This window comes from Populus euphratica, unplaced genomic scaffold (assembly GCF_000495115.2).
Source record: "Populus euphratica unplaced genomic scaffold, PopEup_1.0 scaffold2471.1, whole genome shotgun sequence".
NCBI classification, from domain to species: Eukaryota; Viridiplantae; Streptophyta; class Magnoliopsida; order Malpighiales; family Salicaceae; genus Populus; species Populus euphratica.
In genome coordinates this window covers 1,555-21,261 of record NW_011502314.1, presented here as the reverse complement: position 1 = coordinate 21,261, position 19,707 = coordinate 1,555, and the positions used below count along the sequence as shown (strand labels likewise).

The window sequence follows — 19,707 nt, the reverse complement described above, 5'->3', positions numbered from 1 at the left end:
ATCTCAATTTCACTGGAAGTGGTTCAGTTTTCAAGAGAAAGGTAAGTTTCCATCTCAACCACAACAAAATCCCAAGGGGCAAAACAATGTGGGTTTTTCAATGAATGCATGCAATGTTTCCTCAAGATTTCTTCTAGAAGGTGGATCATAAGGAGGTGCATTTCCATGAGAATTTTGGAAATTGTGGTGTGCTTGAAACGGTGGTTGTGAAGTTTGTCCATTGTTGTTCTCACTCTTCCAACTGAAATTTAGGTGATTTCTCTAACTAGGGTTGTATGTTTGGGAGTATGGGTTGTGGTTGACCCTTTGGAAACTGTTTAAATCATGGGCTTGTTCATGGAGACATTCTTTAAAAGAAGGCAAGGTTGGACAATCGTTGGTTGAGTGTTCATTTGTTTCACAGATTTGACACACAATGTTTTCAACACATTTTAATTGACCACTCTTTTTCAATTCTAGTGCCTCGACTTTTCTAGCTAAAGATGCAAACTTGGCTTGAAGGTCATGATCTTCCCTAAGGTTATACATACCTCCATTAGATGTATGAGGTTGAGTTTTACTCGGTGCCTCATAAGTACCCGCAATGTCCCAATTTTGAGCATTTTCATTTAACAAGTCTAACTACTCCATTGCTTCATCAGGGTCTTTATCTTCAAAAGTTCCATTGCACATCAATTCAACCATTTGCCTATATTTAGGTGTTAACCCTTCATAGAAATGTGAAACCAATCTCCATGTTTCAAAACCATGATGAGGGCAAGTACTAAGCAAGTCTCAATACCTATCCCAACATTGGTAAAATGTTTCTCCTAGTTTTTGAGTGAAAGTAGTGATTTGTCTTTTGAAAGAGTTTGTTCTGTGAGATGGGAAAAACTTCTTCAAAAACTGTTGTTGCATTTCATCCCAAGCACGAATGGATCCTGGTCTTAAATTTTGTAGCCATGTTTTAGCTTTATCTTTTAATGAAAAAGGAAAAAGCTTTAATCTGATGGTGTTCATGCTACAATTTAAATTATTATATGTGTTGCAGACCTCCTCAAATTCCCTTAAATGCAAAAGAAGAAGAAAACAAAAGAAGAAGAAACAAGAGAAAAGAAACAAAGTTATATACAAGAAAAGTGAAAAGAGAAAATAAAATAAATATTATAATTTATACAAAACTTACCTGCCCGGCAACGGCACCAAAAACTTGACACGACCAAAAGATTGATGTCTTCTCCCAAGTGTAGGAGTGTCGAAGTAATAAATAACCCGGCAAGACCGGGGTCGAACCACAGGGAGGTTAATTGTACAAACTATAAACAATAATTATAAACAACAACAATAGTAATAATAACAACAATAATAATAGTAGCAATAATAATACCAATAATAGTAGTAGTAGTAGTAGTAGTAGTAGTAGTAGTAGTAGTAGTAATAATAATAATAATAATAATAATAACAACAATAATAAAGAAAAAGAAGAAGAAGAAGAAGATGAGAACTTGAAGATGGAATATTAGTGTAAGGATTAAACAATGATAATAACAAATGTCAAGGTTAGAGGTTCCACTAATGGTATGTCAAACAAGTATAGTATAAACTCTTATTGTTCAATTGGAAACCACACACAAAGGAAGTTCCAATCGGATTATAGATTGTTAACATGATTACATTAGTCATCTTATTCAATTAATGCTAATACTTGTAAATTTCGTCAAGCATTCATGATTATAACTTATGTTAACAACAAATCAAGGTCCTTCCATAGCTCAGGTGTCGGTTATACCATACAATATAGGCTATGAAAGTGCCAAGCATTTGTTATACCAAGTGTTATACAACATAAATCAAGATTAGTCATTTAACAAGCAAAGTATTAAAGAGTGAACAAGATAACAAATACAAAACAAGTTAGTATTAAACATGAAAGTCCATATTAAGTTTACACTATACTTATTCTTACACCATTAGTGTAAACTTTTCACCTTAACATAATAAACTTAGCTAGACATAATGAAAGAAAGAAAAATAAATAAACAAAATAAGAACATAAATAAGATAAGAGTTAACTAAGTAAAGGAAAGGAAATGAAAAGCATAAACTTGATATTAATGAAAGCAAAGCATAAACATTACAAAAAATACAAACAGAGAAAGCAAGAGCATGATGTTGATCTGGAAACCAAAATGCCTAAATGCATGGCAAATGCCTCCTTTTACAGGCCAAAATTGGAAACTATTGATTTGATAACTAATTGATGAGTGGGTGGCCAACTCTTGAGTTGGTGACAATTCTTATCTTCTCTTGTCTGCCCAAAACGTCATTGATACCGTCAAAATTGGAGGCACTCAAAAACATGAAAGTTGTAGGCAATTGTCTTAGCTTTTTTGTGTAAAACATTCAGCTCATTTGGACTTCTAGAACTCCAGATATGGCCAAAATACTGAACAGTACTCGGGCTGGAGGATAGATTCGGGCTTCTTTGTTGTTGCTACAATTTGGACTTGAAAATGGCTTTTTTAGATTTGGGTTCCGTATTAAAGTTGTAGGCCTATATCTTACCTTTCCATCCATATAAAGTAGACCTAAATCTGAGATCTATAGCTGCAGATATGACCCAATTACCGAATAGTGTTCCGGTTTGGATTGCACCGACATCTCTTTTCTAAGTTTGGCCATCTCTTTATACTTTCAATTTCAGTTCTTAAATTCATCAATCAATCCTTTCATTTATGTGATAGGCCTGCATTTAAAATGAACATTTACCACAAATTAAAGGTATCTTGTATTATTATATATATTATTATAAATCATGCTTTAGTTAAGGAGTTATTGATACTTCAAGTGCAAAATGATGATATAAAACCATGATAAAAATGCACTTTTAAATACTAATCACCTTTCTAAACTCCGATTAACTTGAAATTTTACCCCAATATAAAAAATTATGTCAGGAAACTCTAGGTATATTTTCAGCTCAATCCAATAATTAGATTGAGAATTATGATTATTGATATAAAACTTGATAGTATGCATAATTATGCTAGAACCTGAATTTTCTTATTCAATTCTTTTTTGGATCGTATTACCAGTTGATCAATTAACTTGCCCAATCTAAACCGATCGACTGTTTCATATTTCAAAGGAGCATATGGCTTTTCTAATTATAGAGTTAAATATACAATTTAAATATATATCATATACAACCTATTTTAAGAGCAAAAACAACTTTAAATCATCAACCATACTTATATTTGTGTATTTAAATCTTTATATTATTGCACGAGAGTATAAATTCTCACACTCATTATACTTAAACACCTTCATACATTCTAAATGTTAGAATTAGCTATAAAGATATACACTTCAATTATATTATCTACTCTTTGAAAGAGCATTGTTACATTTCAAATAATTATAATCTTTTGAAAGTTTAAGTGAAAAACTCTTAATCATTAGTGAGGTATATCACCAAGGTGAGAAATCTTGAAGATGACATTTCTTTAAGTGGTGGAAAGGGGCTAAGTGAGGATTCATCAAGGAAATTATAATCTTTAAATTGGATTAGTAAATAATACAATACTCAAGACCGGTTTAGTGCTTAGGTATAGAAGTAGGCTTGTCGAACCACTTTAAAAACCGAGTTTGCAATTTCTATCCATATACTCTTTACTTTAACCATTTTAATTATATTATTGATTAATTGTGTTATTGTTAGTAAAACACCTAATTCACATCTCCTAGATGTTATTGTTGTCTTAATCCTAAAACAAGAGTCTAATCCTCATGTTTTTTTTATCATAGGGCAAGATTGAAAATGATAGTAAATGGAGACTCAAGTTTTGACTTATTTTTTTTCATTACACAATTTAAGTTAATCCACCATAAATTAATTATTTCACCAACCATACCCACCATAAATAATCACTAATCTTTCAACCAATTCATTTAATATAAAGAAGCATAATTAAACATGAAAAGAAAATTATGTGTATATTGTGAATTAATCCAAAACAACATACAGATAGACATTTGTGAGTCAAAAATTGACAAACAAATCACAAAATTATTTGAAAATAAATAAATCACATATAAGAGTTCAAAATTTACCTTTAAGAGTTACCATAGTTTATTGGATTGGGAAGAAAGTTATTAAAAAAATAAGAAAGGTCTCAACGCATGATCTACACATGTGAGATGACAAGCTAGGTAACAAGTGTTGTTTGCATACACCGATCAGTGGTAGACAAACGTGGACCACTCCACCTTATTCATAACTCATTTCTTTTCATTGAAGATGGGAGATCGAAAGGCAGAAAGATTATTATACTGCTGATTTTCTAGGGTGTCCATAACAACTTTAGAGGGCTAGGTTTTTTTTTTTGTGTGTGTTCTTGTCCTCTCTTTACTAGGTCTTTTATTTGACTAAATTTTTAACAAGTCTCTTTTTAATTTGTATGTCTGTCCTTCCTTCATTGTCTAATATATTTATATAGTCTAGAATTCTATGCAAAATAGGAAAAATTAAATTAAAAATTAATGTCATGCAATTATGTTTTCTTTCTTCTTGATTATGGATTCCTAATTAACTTAATGTGTAGGATCTCTTCCCCATAATTTTTTTCATTTTTTTTATTTTCTATTTATTTCTTTCTTTCTTTTTTCCATATAACTTTCTATAGTCTCTAATCACATTTGTCCTCTTTTTCTTTCTACTCTTTATTCCACTCTCTATTCTTTCTTTCCTTTTTTATTATTTATATTATCATTATAATAAAATTTAAAATAAAACCACAAATTAAGTTAGATACATAGATAAGTTAAGTGTAAAAAATAAATTTTGTCAACTGTTCAAATAAACAATGAAGCTCTTCTCTTTTTTCATTAATCTCTGATGTTGAGAGAGGATGAAAGTCATTTAAAAATGATGATATGGTGTTTGCTATGAAGCTTTATTGTTTATATAAATAGTCATACCCTTAATTATTATTATTTTCATTTCAATGTAGCCCTTTTATAGCCTAATTAGATTAAATTAGTTATCAAATCATGGTACAACTATCAAATTAAAATAAATAAGACTGAAATGTAAAACATGGTTAGTCTCAAATTCCTGAAAATTTATTTTGGTCCAAAAGTTTCTTTTTTTACATTTTGGTACCTAGATTTAAGAGATGGGAGAAAATGTCGCTTGAAAACGGCAAATGGAGAGAAAATCATTAATTTGACCACTTTTTGATAGTGTTAACAGGTTTTATTCAATATGAGGGTTCAAAAATAATGGTTTTAAACCTTGATCTTGCCTTAAAAAGGAGATTGGAGTCTACAGAGAGAGAAATTGCTCTATTTAATTATATATTTTTGAATCGTTTTAAGGTTTTTTAGGTTATAATGGTGTTTTTTTAGTTGTTTCATGGATTAAAATGAATTGAAAAATGAATTTTTAGACCAAGATGTTTTAGCCACCATAATAATATTTGAATTCTAGGTGGAGAAATGATCAAGTGCTTTTCACAAAAAAGGTGCAAACTACATGTTACATGCCCTTTAGAAAAAAAATAAATAAGCCTAAGCATGCTGGTCTACTTCAAGCCCACACATTTTGTTTTTCTAAAAGACCCAAACATGTTGAGTCACCCAACCCCCAAACCCCCAACTAGGTTTTTAATGTTTTTTGGTTTTTTTGGTGTTCTTTGTTTATTTATTTTTTAATTTATTATTCTATATTTAATTATTCTTTATAATTTATTTTAATTTGATTTTTATAAAATCATCAGCCTAAAAAAACACCTCATCATTTGATTGATATTTAATTTTACAAGTTTTTTATTTTTGTTATCAGATAATTAAATAAAAGATTATTTATAAAAAATTATTAAATCCTATAAAATTCATAATTCAGGTCACAAATTTAATGCATCACACCACAGCATCACATCACAAAATGTAAGATTCAATGCATCACAGCATCACATCACAAAATGTAAGATTCAATGCATCACACCACAGCATCACATCACAAAATGTAAGATTCAATGCATCACACCACAAAATGTAAGATTTAATGCATCACACCACAGCATCACACCACAAAATGTAAGATGATACAATATATCATTACCTCAATATTTTAAAAAAGATATTTTCATATTTTTTTTGCTAAACAATCCATGTACTTATTGATTATTTAGATTATTTTTATTCCTAACAAGTTATGAAGATCATGTCAAAATAACTTCAGTAATTTAATTTAAAATCTAAGCTAGAAAAAAAATCAAGTAAAAAGCTTTTAAATTTAAGCTAATTAACTAGATTTAATAATAATATCAAAAAATTTCCTCTGATTTTATATATATATTTAATCAAAAAGATTTAATCCCACAGGCAGGGCGGGCAATAACTTAGTGAAGCATAAATCAAGTGCCAATAAAATAAAAAATCCACGTCCATAAATCTAACGAGGACCAAAGAAATTTAAAACTATATATAGATTCACACAGCAAATACAATTCACACAGCAAATACAGGTGCATTATACCAGAATCTGAAATCTCGACATACATAAATAAAGAGTTTGATGAACATTTTATAAAGAACATGTAGACTGTCCCTCATTTTAGATTAAATTATGGCAAGCCGCAAGTGAAACTCATGGGGTGAATTAACAATCCAAACCAGCAAAATTTCAATCTCAAAGTATTTATTCATGTCAAATAAAGCATGTTCAATGGCAGTGCGGCAGAAAACTCGTTAAATTTAATGCCATTTTTATACATCCAGAAGCAGCCTGCGAGGATCCTCCACAACATCTTTGATTCGACGCAAGAAAAAAACTGCCTCTCTACCATCAATCAGCCTATGGTCGTATGTCAGAGCAATGTACATCATTGGCCTCGGAACAACAGTGCCTCCAACAACCATTGGGCGACTCACAATCGAGTGCATGCCCAAAATAGCCGACTGCCAAAAAATTATTGGTTATGAGAACCATAAAAAAAAAAAAACAGCAGTCATTTATCCAAGAAAATGCGTTGCTGTCCGTATCTGCACAATCAGGACCAGACCAGGCAGTGACCAAACAAGTAAGCCAGATCACCAAGTGACGTTCAGGCAGAGCTAGATTTCGTTTGTCTAAACTCAAATCATTGCCAGACTGGATTAGCAATGAGCACATATATTTCTAAATTTTATAGGCTTTGAGAGCCAGTCAACCCACATTGAACAAGGGAAAACCCGAGAGATTCCCTAAAAACACCTGTTAAAACAGGTTTTTCTAATTTTCTTTGCTTAAATGGTCCAGATTAAAACCACACCAGCTTAGTGGCTGGTTAACAGTTTTCGGATCCAAAAGGCCAGTCCGGTTCTGATAGTCATGACCTAGAACATCAAGTTGGAGAACAACAGGGCCCAAAAGAGATGCACACCCTCATTAATTTAAATAGACGAGTTTGCAAGCTCAGCTAACTAGTAAATTTGCGCTGTGTCTCGATCAGCAAAGACAAGTGTATGTGAAAATATATGGAAGGTCATTTAAATTTTTATCAAACTAGAATGCCAAACCTGAGGGGGGTTGATAATGGGTGTACTCAAAAGGCTTCCATAAACACCTCCATTGGATATTGTAAATGAACCTCCAGCCATTTCATCAATTGAAATAGTTCCATCATTTGCTTTCTTTGCAAGAGTGTTGATTTCCTTCTCTATCTCAGCAAAGTTCATCTTTTCAGCATTACGGATAACCGGAACTACCAGGCCCTGGAAGAAACAAGAATGAGCCATCATAGGGATGAAACATGAAGGAATCATGATAAAAAAAAGTTCACAAGATTATCATTTGAGATCCTCCATGATTAAATGAAACTTCAACAAAGTAACAGAGGTGGAAAGAAAGTGAAACCCAACAAGGAATGCAGGACTGCAGCATTTTTTTTCTCTTATTTATTCGTTCATGAAATTCCAAATGGCAGAGATAGATTAACATTGAGAAATACTAAACCAAAGAACAAATACTTTGATTTGATCACAATGTTTGAACTAGATGCTTCAAGCATACAGTTAGTCAGAGATTAAACATGGCAGAAGCTTTGTAAAGACTGGCACCTCCAGAGCAGAGAATACACGCCTCAATCAAAGCAATAACTGGTGCCCTTGGAATATTATGTCTCGTGGTCCTCAGCAACTCAGGTGCAGTATTTACTATGGAAAAGGCAGGTAGTATACAAGAAATCAAATATACTATCATATTAGCCCAAGCTCTGCAGTGGATCAATAACAATTTTAATTTTAAAGTTTTAAAAATACATATGTAAAGTATAGCAAATATTTTGAGTGCCTTGGGTCTGGCTGAGAAGCCAAATCCAATAGCCTTGCATTTGGAGGCAATACCAAACCCAATAGCATTAGGTTTGGCGCCCAGCCAGATTCAATGGCTTTGGGTCTGGCTACTGAACTGGTGGAGATTTTGAAGGGATAGAAAGCAAATAAAAGGGTCCCAAATCCTTAACTTGTCAAAGTCTCATAAGTGTCATTTCTTTCGTTTATCCTTTGCTTGTTTGCTAAATGTCCATGCTTTACTAGTCAGGTACTTGAAGATGCATGGTAATGAATGTTATTACTGTAACCTTATGAAGATTATTATCATGTATCTCTAAGTGTTCATACCCGTTAAAATACAAAAAAAAAAAACTCCACTTGAGGTTTGACATTCAGAGATGAGTCTGCTGAGGTTCAAGGCTAGGTGTGAATCCATGTGAGGGTCTTGTGCTGATTGCTCGAGTTTTTGGGTGGAAATACTTAAGTTCAAGCTCCAAACTTGGAGTTTAAGAATAATTTAGGCTAGAAGTTGTTGTCTTGTTTCTGTTCACATACAGCCTGGTTTTGATTTTTCATTGTTTTGCCTTGTCTATTTTAATAATTGGTGGAGATAGGAAGCATGCTTGTTTGTGTGTTCAGTATTTCTTTTTTTTGTTGTGGTAAAAATCTTGGGGGTAAATTAAAGTTAGCCAATGATGATGCCAAATGGGAGGTGGGCCTTTGAGAAAATTTCAATTGCTTGTTTCGTGTCATGGATTGGTGTGGTTTTAATTTGATAATCTATGCTGCAATTTTATGCAATTTTAAGTTCTTGGGATTTGGATCATGAACAAAATTTCAGGTTTGATCTTTAGTGATATTGCATGGTTTTTTAGAGTTTTCGTGATGTAACATGGGTTTTCTCAAAGGCTCAAGACGTGCGGCCATCATTGATCTCTCTGATGACAAGTTCACGCATTTATAGATTTGCTTCTCAATACAAAAATGGGGGCTTCACTTTATTTTCATGATTTTGTGAAACTTTTGGCGTATCTTCATTGGGTTTGGCTCCACAGCCAAGCTCAAGGATATTGAGTCAGGTTCCAGATCCAAGGCCATTGGGTCTACTGTAGAGCCGAACCCAATATCCTACAAATTTGAAAATATCTTAAAATATTATATTTTTTAAAATCTATTTTTTTATAACCTCAAGTGAGAAAAAACTTATCACCCAACTTTTGTACAATATACAAAACGTCTCATCAATTTATTCTTTTTACAGTATGAAAAAAAAATTAAATAAAAGAAGGAAAAAAAATAAAATAAAAATATCTTAAAAGGAAAAAATTTAAAAGGAAAGAAATTAGTTACTAGGGTATTGGGCAATGCTCTACTACGCACTCTTCATAGTGTTATTGTAGAAAAAAAATTGAAGATAGCGATGGTACAAATACATTCCGTTCTTTTAACACAACTCAAGCATTTTCACATTTGAAAAAAAAAATTGTTAATGACCCACTGCGAAGTGCGAGGCAATTTGCTAGTTATTATATTATTACGCAACGATTATTTTTTAAAACATTTTAAAAAAATATATAGTGATAACATTTTTTTTATTTTTTAAAATTTATTTTTTATATCATCACATCAAAATAATACAAAAACATCAAAAAATATTAATTTGAATTAAAAAAAATTTAAAAAAAAAATCAATTTTTTTTGAAAGCATTTTTGAAACAAAAAAATAAACATGCTTTGATAAAAAAATTCAACCCAATCTTAAATGAAATATATATATATATATATATATATATATATATATATATATATCATTACCCAACTTTTGTACAACATAAAAAAAAATCTCATCAATTCATTTCCTCTTCATCATATGAAACAAAAATAAAAGGAGATTTCAAGACGAAAAATAAAATAAAATTGAAAATATCTTAAAAAGAAGAAGGTTGAGCCAGGCCCAAGATTTCTTGGGCAGCCAGACCCAAAAACATCGAGTCTGGTTGCCAAAGCCAAAGCCAGACCCAAAAACATCGGGTCTGGTTGCCAAAGCCAGACCCAAAAACATTGGATCTGACTACTGAGCCAGACCCAATAATCTTCTCTCCATGTTCTTCATTAATCATTGTCTCTCCTTTATATGAGGCTTGTAGTCACTTTTCTTTGAAAATTCAAAGTTTTAGGGACCTACGCCACTACCAAAGGAGCATTCGTATGCATGTTGAAGTGATTTGGGCTTGGCTTCCAAGCCAAACCCAATAGCGTTGGATCTAATAGACAAACTAGACCCAGCAGCTTTTGGCATAAAAAACAAAAGAAACAATGCCCCTGGCAGTCAAACCTAGTAGCTTTTGGCATAGAAAATAGAAAAGACAATGCTCCCCAAGTGCTACAGTGTCATCCACAATATAAATATTCTATGTTTACAGTGTGGTCTACAGTGCAATAAGTCTATGTCCACAGTACATGCACAATATTTTTCCCATGCCTTTTAAAGTATAGTATAATATGTTAATGAGGCATTGATCCAATTAAAGACTTAGGTTGAGGCTATAGATGTTATGACTACCCAGGTTCAAATCGTCCCACCCCCACATATCACAAACAGAAGTCAAATATGTCATTTCTTCACCTAACAAATAATCCTTACACTGAATAACCAATAGCAAGGGAAAAATTGCATTAAGAGAGACTAGAATAAAGGGAAATTTAGATTAGATGATATTAGGCCCTAGCCACCTAATAAATTATAATTAAAACATTATTTTGATGAACTCGTCATACACATAAATGCTCCAATTCTTTAAATAAAACCATGTTTTAAAACCAGAATCAAACTATAATTGCGTCCCACAATTTAGTTGGGATAAAAAAAGCATGCACATGAAGATTCTTTTAAAAATGCAAACTCGAGAAAGATGCCTAACCAATAGACTGATTGTCAGCACCACAAAAAGCAGAAACGTATAAAGAAAGCAAGTCCAGTGCATTACCATTAGTACCAAAGGTTGCATATAAGTGTGCACAAATAGTAAGGCAGTCAATTAACGAGATAAAGACAAACCTTTGGAGTGCCAACAGCTATGCTAATGTCTATATAGTCTCTGTATATGATATCATCCCCATCAATAACTGCATTTATAATAGGCTGATTCTGGAGACCGCTGACAGCAGCCTGAGATATTGTGCAGAGGAAACAAGAAAAAGGATACCACACGTCTTAATGGTCAAGGGTATATTTCACGAATTATTTGTATCATTGCAGATAACACATTGTGTACCTTTATAAATCCTGACATAAGGCCCAATTTCACTCCATGTTTCTCAACAAAAGCATCTTTGTATTCAGAGCGAAGTTTCATCAAATTAGTCCTGCAATAAGCAGAAAATCAATGATGGGACAATAAACATGAAAAAAAGTAGGAAAAACAATTCAAGATAACGTTATTTTGTTGGATACAACTCAGGAACTGATCTACCCCTTCCAAAGCACCATTTTCAGTTTTCTTAGGTACAGAAGCTTTAATAGGGAAGGAAAACTCATGAAGTACATGGTCTATGTTGACTAAACCAAACCAATAAGATATTGACTACCAACTATTATCAAAAGGTTGGAACTTTTAGGGCTATGAGAAAAGTGCTATAAGCAATGAGTCATCAAAATCAAACTGAACTCACATATCAACTTCATTGAATGTTGTCAACATAGCAAACGTGTTCTGAGAGTCCTTCAATCGGGTTGCAACCCTTTTTCGAAGCCTTGTCATAGGAACCTGTAATCAAGGAAGCATTTCAAGCCACACTGCTTGAGACATGGAGAATAAAACACAAGGAACATTGCTCTACCACATAATGATGAACGAGAAAAGATACTTACTCTTCTTTCCTTTTCCTTGGGAGGAAGCTGGGGTTCTGTAGCAGAGCGTTTAGGAGGTGGTGGTGCTGGAGTTTTAGGCTTTACTGGGACAGGACTAGCTTCAACCTTAGGCTTTCTCTTTTCTTCATCATTCATTTCAGGAGCAGATTGCTTAGGAGCAGCTTTCTTTGATGTATTCTCAGAGGGAGCAGCATGAGCTACACCTTCACCGGACTTTGAAATAACAGCAATCTTGGTACCCGGTTCTACAGTATCCCCTTCCTTGGCTATATGCTGTTAGAAATCATGCTTGGAAGTTGAATTAAAATCCACAACCTCAATCATCAAACATCCCCAAAGGAACACAAAATTATCATTAAAAAAAAAGTTATATGTATAACCTAAAATATCATTAAAAAAACAGTATATGTATTACCTCTTTTATCACACCTGCTTCAGGACTAGCAACATCAATTGTCACCTGAACATAAATTGACATTACAAGTATTAGAAACACAACAAATTTTCTATTACATTAGACAGAAAACAAGGGTGGGAAAGCATGTTGACAACACCACCTTATCTGTCTCAATTTGAGCAATTGACTCATCAACTTCTACTCTATCACCAGGATCTGCTCTCAGAATATCGCATTCAACACAATTAGGAACTTGCAACTATATAAATGACAGAAAATGTGTTTGCAAACAGAAGAAATGAGAAATTATCACTAGTAAGACATACTCTTTAAGAATTTTGCCAGAGTGCCATCAGTGATGGATTCACCCATAAAAGGAACAACGGCATCAACCAAATCCCCTAAATCAGAACACAAAATTATCATTTATCAAGATATAGAAAAAATTTAATATACAATATCACCACGATAAGAAACAGCTGCAAGTTCCTCTTAAAAGATATAAAACTAAATTGACAGTAAACCATCCATGTCATTACATCCATGTCAACTTAACAAAGTATTTAACCATGGTGGTAAGAATCAACACTTGGTGACGAGCCAAATAGGTGCTCCAAAGGCTACCACAATCTGAACCAACATACCACATGTCTGCCAACTATGACAGAGCATCTCGATTCAAAATTTCCCATTAATTATGTTTTCCCATGATAAAACTATATGAAGAGCTTCAAACTGCATTCTTTGTATATAAGCAACATCAAAGCTAAGTGGGATAAGAGCTAGAATGCTAACATCCTAGATAAGTGATGGAAATTAACAATTATAAAATCAAAAGGATTAAGAAATCCTGTGTGAACCTAGGATCCATGCATTTCTCCTTCACCAATAGACCACAGAACAAAGCACAGACATGGAGAAGAGTGATGTGCAATACACAAATGAAGGAAATTCATAGAGTCCAGTGAACAACACACCACTGTCTGAAGAAAATGGCCTGCTCAAGATTAGCTTGCTAGCTGTGAGCTCCATGTTGGAAACACCTTCTCTGCATAACAAGGAAAAAAAAAAAAAAAACAGTGATAGAGAGAAAGCACTACAAGCAGCACATAATAAGCAACTTTAATTAGCATGAAAGTTCTTCAGCCTTTTTCAACTAATCTAAATTTTCATTAGAGAATTAGAAAGGACAGTTATCTCCAGTTTAGAAATTCAACAGTGGATGAAAGATGGAAACTGTTGTTCTACACCACAGGTTAAATTAGTTAACCCACCCCATTGAAGCGCAAGAGTATCAACAACAGGAGCATGTATTTCAACCTTTGAGATACAAAAATTACAGTAGGATTCATAAAAGTTACAGAAAAGGACATGATATAGACAATCAAATGCAAACACAATCAAACAATAACCTAAAAAAGGTTTCACTGAGTCATCTAGTTATCACTTTTACAGTCTAAATTCTGATCCTAGAAGCACTAATTCAAATAGAGTCCCTTCAATTCAAATCACGGAAATAGAATGGGTGTCACTTACCTCATGGTTCTTGAACTGATTGCCCTACCTGCAAATACCAAAAAGGAAAAACATGATAAGTGACAGATTATGACTAATATAATTATGTTTATAAAAGGAACATAATGGCGCAATCAGTATTAAATATTACCTCGTAGAGGAGCAAGGCAACTGAATTTCCGAACATGTCCAAATCCTCTGGGATGAATTAAAATCTGTTGACAGACAAGATAGGATTATTGAAATCATATTATTATAAACTATTTTCTACAGTAATAAATATATAAATAAATGAAAGCCATTAAAACCTCCTCGGAGACTCTGGAGGTAGACGAAGACACAGGTCGAATAGTTTGCAATGACTGCTTCAAGATCTGAACATCACAAATATCAGTAATGAACAAATAAATTCCATACATAAATTAGTTAATAAATAGATAGATAGAAGTAAAAATGAATTTTCTAACCGAAGAAGAAGAAGAAGACGAGCCTCCACTAGCGACTCTTCTTCTTATAACACCAAGCATCTTGTAGGATTCTTTCTATCTCTATCTGTTTTTTTTTTTAATTTATATATAAGAAAAGAAGCTGTTAATTAAAAAAAGAAAAGAAACAATCCTAATTAAGATTATTAGTAAATTTAGACCTGATCAGAGTGTTCGCCAGCGAGAGCGAGGCTCTTTGATTTTGAATCGGGAGAGAAAGGGGTGTCTATAGTGTTTTTTACGTAGGGTTTGGCTCCGGATAAAAGGAGGCCTTTGCTGCAAAGTTGAATGAAAATAAAAATCGTTGCGCCATTTCGGATTTGCTCGCGTGCTGCTTTTTATGATTATTATTATTATTATTATTATTATTATACGAGTCAAATATGTTTAATATAATAGTATGTTTTTTATCTGAAAATATATAAAAATAATATTTTATTTTATTTTTAAATAATTTATTTTTTACATCAATATATTAAATAATTTAAAAATATTAACAAAAGTAATTTTAAATATAAAAATTAAGTTTTTGACAAATGCGGTGCCAAATGGTTTTGTAATTTGGAGGGCTGTATTTGTTCCTCCATTCTTGGATGACTTTATTTACACTATGTTTATTTGATTTATGTAAGATGATTTCTAAATTTTTTTTCTTGTTTAATTACTATTATAAAAGTTGATTAAAGAAAAATAATTTTAAGTCAAAAAAATTTAATTTAGTTTTCAAAAAGTATTTTTCTTTTTATTTATGATGAAATACACTTTTTAGAATTTACAAAAATAATTTATTTTTTGTTTTTTTAAATTAATGTGGGTATCTAAACCAGCTTTCGTGCACCTCGACTAATCCTGCAAGCTCTAAATTTAATGACCATGCAAGTCTATAGTGGCCCTGAAATAATTTGTTATTTATTGATTATATTAGATTTGGTTTTCAATATTTTGATTGTTATATATTTTTTTGTTTTTAATTTTTAATTTTATCCTTTTAAATTTGATTTAATTTGGTATTTATATAAACTTTGTTTTTTATTTTTTTATTTTTTTATTAAAACTCTTTTATCTATCAAATTTAGTTCTTATTTTTTATTATTTTTTATTGTATTTAAAATAACGTATTAAATTAGAATTTTTTTCAATTTCATTATTTTTCAAGTTTTTCATCTATTAGTTTTGGTCCCTCGTTCTTTTGATTGATATTTATTTTATTTAAAATAATTTATAAAATTGAATTTTTTTTTATTTCATGCTTCTTCAGAAATTGGTATGTAATTTGTGGTTAATCATATAGGCGATAATGCCAAATATATTTTGAGATATGATTTATTGCATTGGCAGAATTTCTATATAAGAATTATTATTGACTACATTGAAGGGATTTGATGTATAATCTATTATTGATTGAAATGGTGGAAATTATGTGTAATTCATTTTAGATCATCGTGACATAAAGTAATCTCAATATATATGTGTACACGCCTGCGCATGATGAGAACTCTAAAATAATTGAAAAGTGAAATAGCTAGCAAATGAATGGATATTGTTATGGAAAAGATGTTTGACACCTTGATACCTTATTCAACAAATTTATTATGCCAAGTAATGGTAAGAAAAATTGGCCATTCAATTTTGATTGATAAAAGCTTTATTAACAAGAAAATTTTAATTTGGGAAGAAAAATTAAAAATTAGATATTTAAGAACTCTATTTAATTTTTTTAGAGTTTAATTTAATTTATTAAGGGTTAATTATAATAAAAATGAGTTTTAAATTCAATTTGAGCTTTAATTAGAATAAATTAAAGTCTATGGTTCAATCGCAGTTTTGATAAGTTAATTTGGTCAAACCAGGGTTTTAATTGCATTTGATGGGCAATTAGGGACTTAATTAAAGAAATTCAAAACTAGGAACCAAATTGTAAAAGGCAAAGACTTTAAGGATCGATATGGGTTTAATTAAAGGTCAAAATGAATAAATTGAAAGTTTGCAGATCCATTAAGAGTCAAAATGCATGAATTAATAACCAAGGACCAATCTAAAAAAAGCATTAAACTTCAAGAACTGACATGGGTTAAATTACGAGTAAAATTGCATGAAATTAAAAGTTGAAAGGCAACTATTTGTACAATTAAAACAAATTAAAATATTAGGTACTAAATTGAATTTCAGTCAAATCTTAAATTAAAAACATTAATCTCTTAGTGGTTAATGACACGTCTAAAAAATAGATGTCTTCTCCCAAGTACAGGGGTGTCGAAGTAATAAATAACCCGGCAAGACTGGGATCAAACCACAGGAAAGTTAATTGTATAAATTATAGATAACAATAATACACCAACAACAACAATAGTAACAATAATAATAAAAATAGTAGTAGTAATAATAAAGAAGAAAAAAGAAAAAGAAAAAGTTGATGAGAACTTTGAGATGGAAGATTAACATAAGAATTAAATAATGATAACAATAAATGTCAAGGTTAGAGGATCCACTAATAGTATGTCAAACAAGTATAATATAAACTCTTATTATTCAATTGGAAACCACATACAAAGAGGGTTCCAATCAGATTATCAATTGCTAACATGATTACATTAGTCATCTTATTCGATTAATGCTAATACTTGTAAATCTCATCAGACATTCATGATTATAACTTATGTTAACAACAAATCAAGTTCCTTTCATAGCTCAGGTGTCGGTTATACCACACAGTATAGGCTATGAAAGTGTCAAGCATTTGTTGTACCAAGTGTTATACAACATAAATCTAGATTAGTCATTTAACAAGTAAAGTATTAAAGAGCGAACAAGATAACAAATACAAAACATGTTAGTATCAAACATTAAAGTCTATATTGAGTTTACATTATACTTATTCCTACACCATTAGTGTAGCCTTTTCACCTTGATATAATAAACTTAGCTAAACATAATGAAAGAAAGAAAAATAAATAAACAAAATAAGAACATAAATAAGATAAAAGTTAACAAAGTAAAGGAAATGAAATGAAAGGCATAAACTTGATATTAATAAAAGCAAAATATAAGCAATACAAAAAATATAAAGAGAGAAAGCAAAAGCATGATCTTGATCTTGATCTAGAAACCAAGATGTCTAAATGCATGACAAATATCTCCTTTTATAGGCCAAAGTTGAGAACTATTGATTTGATGACTAATTGATGAGTAGGTGGCCAACTCTTGACTTGGTGACTGATTAGTACTTAAAAGTGCATTTCTATCATTGTTTTATATCATCATTTTGCACTTGAAATATCAATAACTCCTTAACTAAAGCATGTTTTATAATAATATATCTAATAATATAAGATACCTTTAATTTGTGATAAATGTCTATTTTTAATGCAGGCCTATCACATAAATGAAAGGATTGATTGATGACTTGAAGAACTTAAATTGCAAGGATAAAGAGATGGTCAAACTTAGAAAAAAGATGTCGGTGCAATCCAAACCGGAACACTGTTCGGTAATTGGGCCATATCTAGAGCTACAAATCTCAGATTTAGGTCCAATTTATATGGATGGAAAGGTAAGACATAGGCCTACAACTTTCATATGGAGCCCAAGATCTAAAAAGGCCATTATCAAGTCCAAATTGTAGCAACAACAAAGAAGCCCGAATCTGTCTTCCAGCCCGAGCACTGTTCGGTATTTTGGCCATATCTGGAGTTCTAGAAGTCCAAATGAGCTGAATGTTTTACACAAGAAAGCTGAGACAATTTCCTACAACTTTCATGTTTGCAACTGGCTCCAGTTTTGACGTTATCAATGACGTTTTGGGCAGACAAGAGAAGATAAGGATTGTCACCAAGTCAAAAGTTGTCCACCCACTTATCATCCATATGAAAGTTGTAGGCCTATGTCTTACCTTTCCATCCATATAAATTGGACCTAAATCTGAGATATATAGCTCTAGATATGACCCAATTACCGAACAGTGTTCTGGTTTGGATTGCACCGACATCTCTTTTCTAAGTTTAGCCATCTCTTTATCCTTGCAATTTAAGTTCTTCAAGTCATCAATCAATCATTTCATTTATGTGATAGGCCTGCATTAAAAATAGACATTTACCACAAATTATAGGTATCTTATATTATTAGATACATTATTATAAAACATGCTTTGGCTAAGGAGTTATTGATACTTCAAGTGCAAAATGATGATATAAAACCATGATAAAAATGCACTTTTATGTACTAATCAATAGGCCTGCATTTAAAATGAATATTTACCACAAATTAAAGGTATCTTATATTATTAGATATATTATTATAAAACATGCTTTAGTTAAGGAGTTATTGATACTTCAAGTGCAAAATGATGATATAAAACCATGATAAAAATGCACTTTTAAGTACTAATCACTACCTCTTAAAAATGCAGCTATTGACACACCTCCCATTAACCCAAGACTGCCTCCCCCATACAGTAAATGAATCTTTCTCTCAGCTAGCACTTGACCAAAATGATTTGTCGATTCTAAAAACTCCTTTTGTTTCCCGGGACTAGATCCACCGAAAACACAAATATTTCTTATATGATGACTTGAGGAACTTGTCATTTCTACATACTTCTGTATTTGTTGAATGTATGGGTTGAGTAGAAATGAAAGGAAGGAAGAGAGGATTTTATAGATGAGAAATTAGAAAGGCAATCATATCACTTATTTGTATGCCACCTAGAGTCTCACACAATCTTTCTCTCTCTCTATTTATTTATTTATTTACTTTTGAAAAAGTATGTATATGTACAGGTAGTTGTGATTATAGCTTATATCTTCCCTTGGTTTTATGTCCAAGAATGACTTAAATGCCCTCTATGGGTCGGGGATAGGCTTCCCATCCAGTTTTCTTAAAAATTGGCAAACAGGGTCTTTTTTAGTCAAATTCCCAAGACTAAGTCGATCATGTTCTTTATGAAATAGTGGCCATAAATCATGAATTGCATGATGCACATCTCCACTAGGATGCGTCTCAAGAGTCAATAGAAGATTATCTAAAGACTCCTTACTCAGGGCATCCTTAATGAATTGTATTTTATCTTCACGGTTTATAGATACCATTCCTAAAGAATGATATTGTGCATTACAAGTCCATCTAGCACATCGATGATAGACTTTCAA

The 19,707-nt window shown here is 31.7% G+C and overlaps 1 protein-coding gene across 3 annotated transcripts; it reads right to left on the bottom strand.

The window, feature by feature from the left end:
* Positions 1–6,566: 6,566 nt before the first annotated feature.
* On the bottom strand, positions 6,567–14,889 carry LOC105119062 (dihydrolipoyllysine-residue succinyltransferase component of 2-oxoglutarate dehydrogenase complex 1, mitochondrial-like). 3 transcript variants are annotated; one of them, XM_011017160.1, is made up of 15 exons: positions 14,725–14,889; positions 14,546–14,630; positions 14,387–14,452; positions 14,230–14,293; positions 14,100–14,127; positions 13,541–13,611; positions 12,890–12,964; positions 12,724–12,779; positions 12,582–12,626; positions 12,167–12,439; positions 11,968–12,062; positions 11,571–11,661; positions 11,354–11,464; positions 7,543–7,737; positions 6,567–6,942 (listed from the first exon to the last, which is right to left on the bottom strand). In XM_011017160.1, the coding sequence occupies exons 2-15, from the start codon at positions 14,603–14,605 to the stop codon at positions 6,751–6,753; spliced, it is 1,422 nt and encodes a 473-aa protein (XP_011015462.1). In that variant the 5' UTR covers positions 14,606–14,630; positions 14,725–14,889; the 3' UTR covers positions 6,567–6,750. The 3 variants fall into 3 exon arrangements, with proteins under 3 accessions (XP_011015462.1, XP_011015463.1, XP_011015464.1); XM_011017161.1 differs by having other exon boundaries at positions 14,387–14,453; positions 14,550–14,630; XM_011017162.1 differs by lacking the exons at positions 13,541–13,611; positions 14,100–14,127; positions 14,230–14,293; ... (1 more) ...; positions 14,546–14,630; positions 14,725–14,889 and adding an exon at positions 13,208–13,250.
* Positions 14,890–19,707: the final 4,818 nt, after the last annotated feature.

What these genes read in the sequence shown, in the direction of transcription:
- LOC105119062 (XM_011017160.1), bottom strand. Translation starts at nt 14,605, where the DNA reads ATGCTTGGTGTTATAAGAAGAAGAGTCGCTAGTGGAGGCTCGTCTTCT. An exon ending in CGTCTTCTTCTTCTTCTTCG is followed by an intron (nt 14,453 to 14,545) that starts GTTAGAAAATTC and finishes TGTGATGTTCAG; the next exon opens with ATCTTGAAGCAGTCATTGCA. An exon ending in CTCAAATTGAGACAGATAAG is followed by an intron (nt 12,627 to 12,723) that starts GTGGTGTTGTCA and finishes ATTTATGTTCAG; the next exon opens with GTGACAATTGATGTTGCTAG.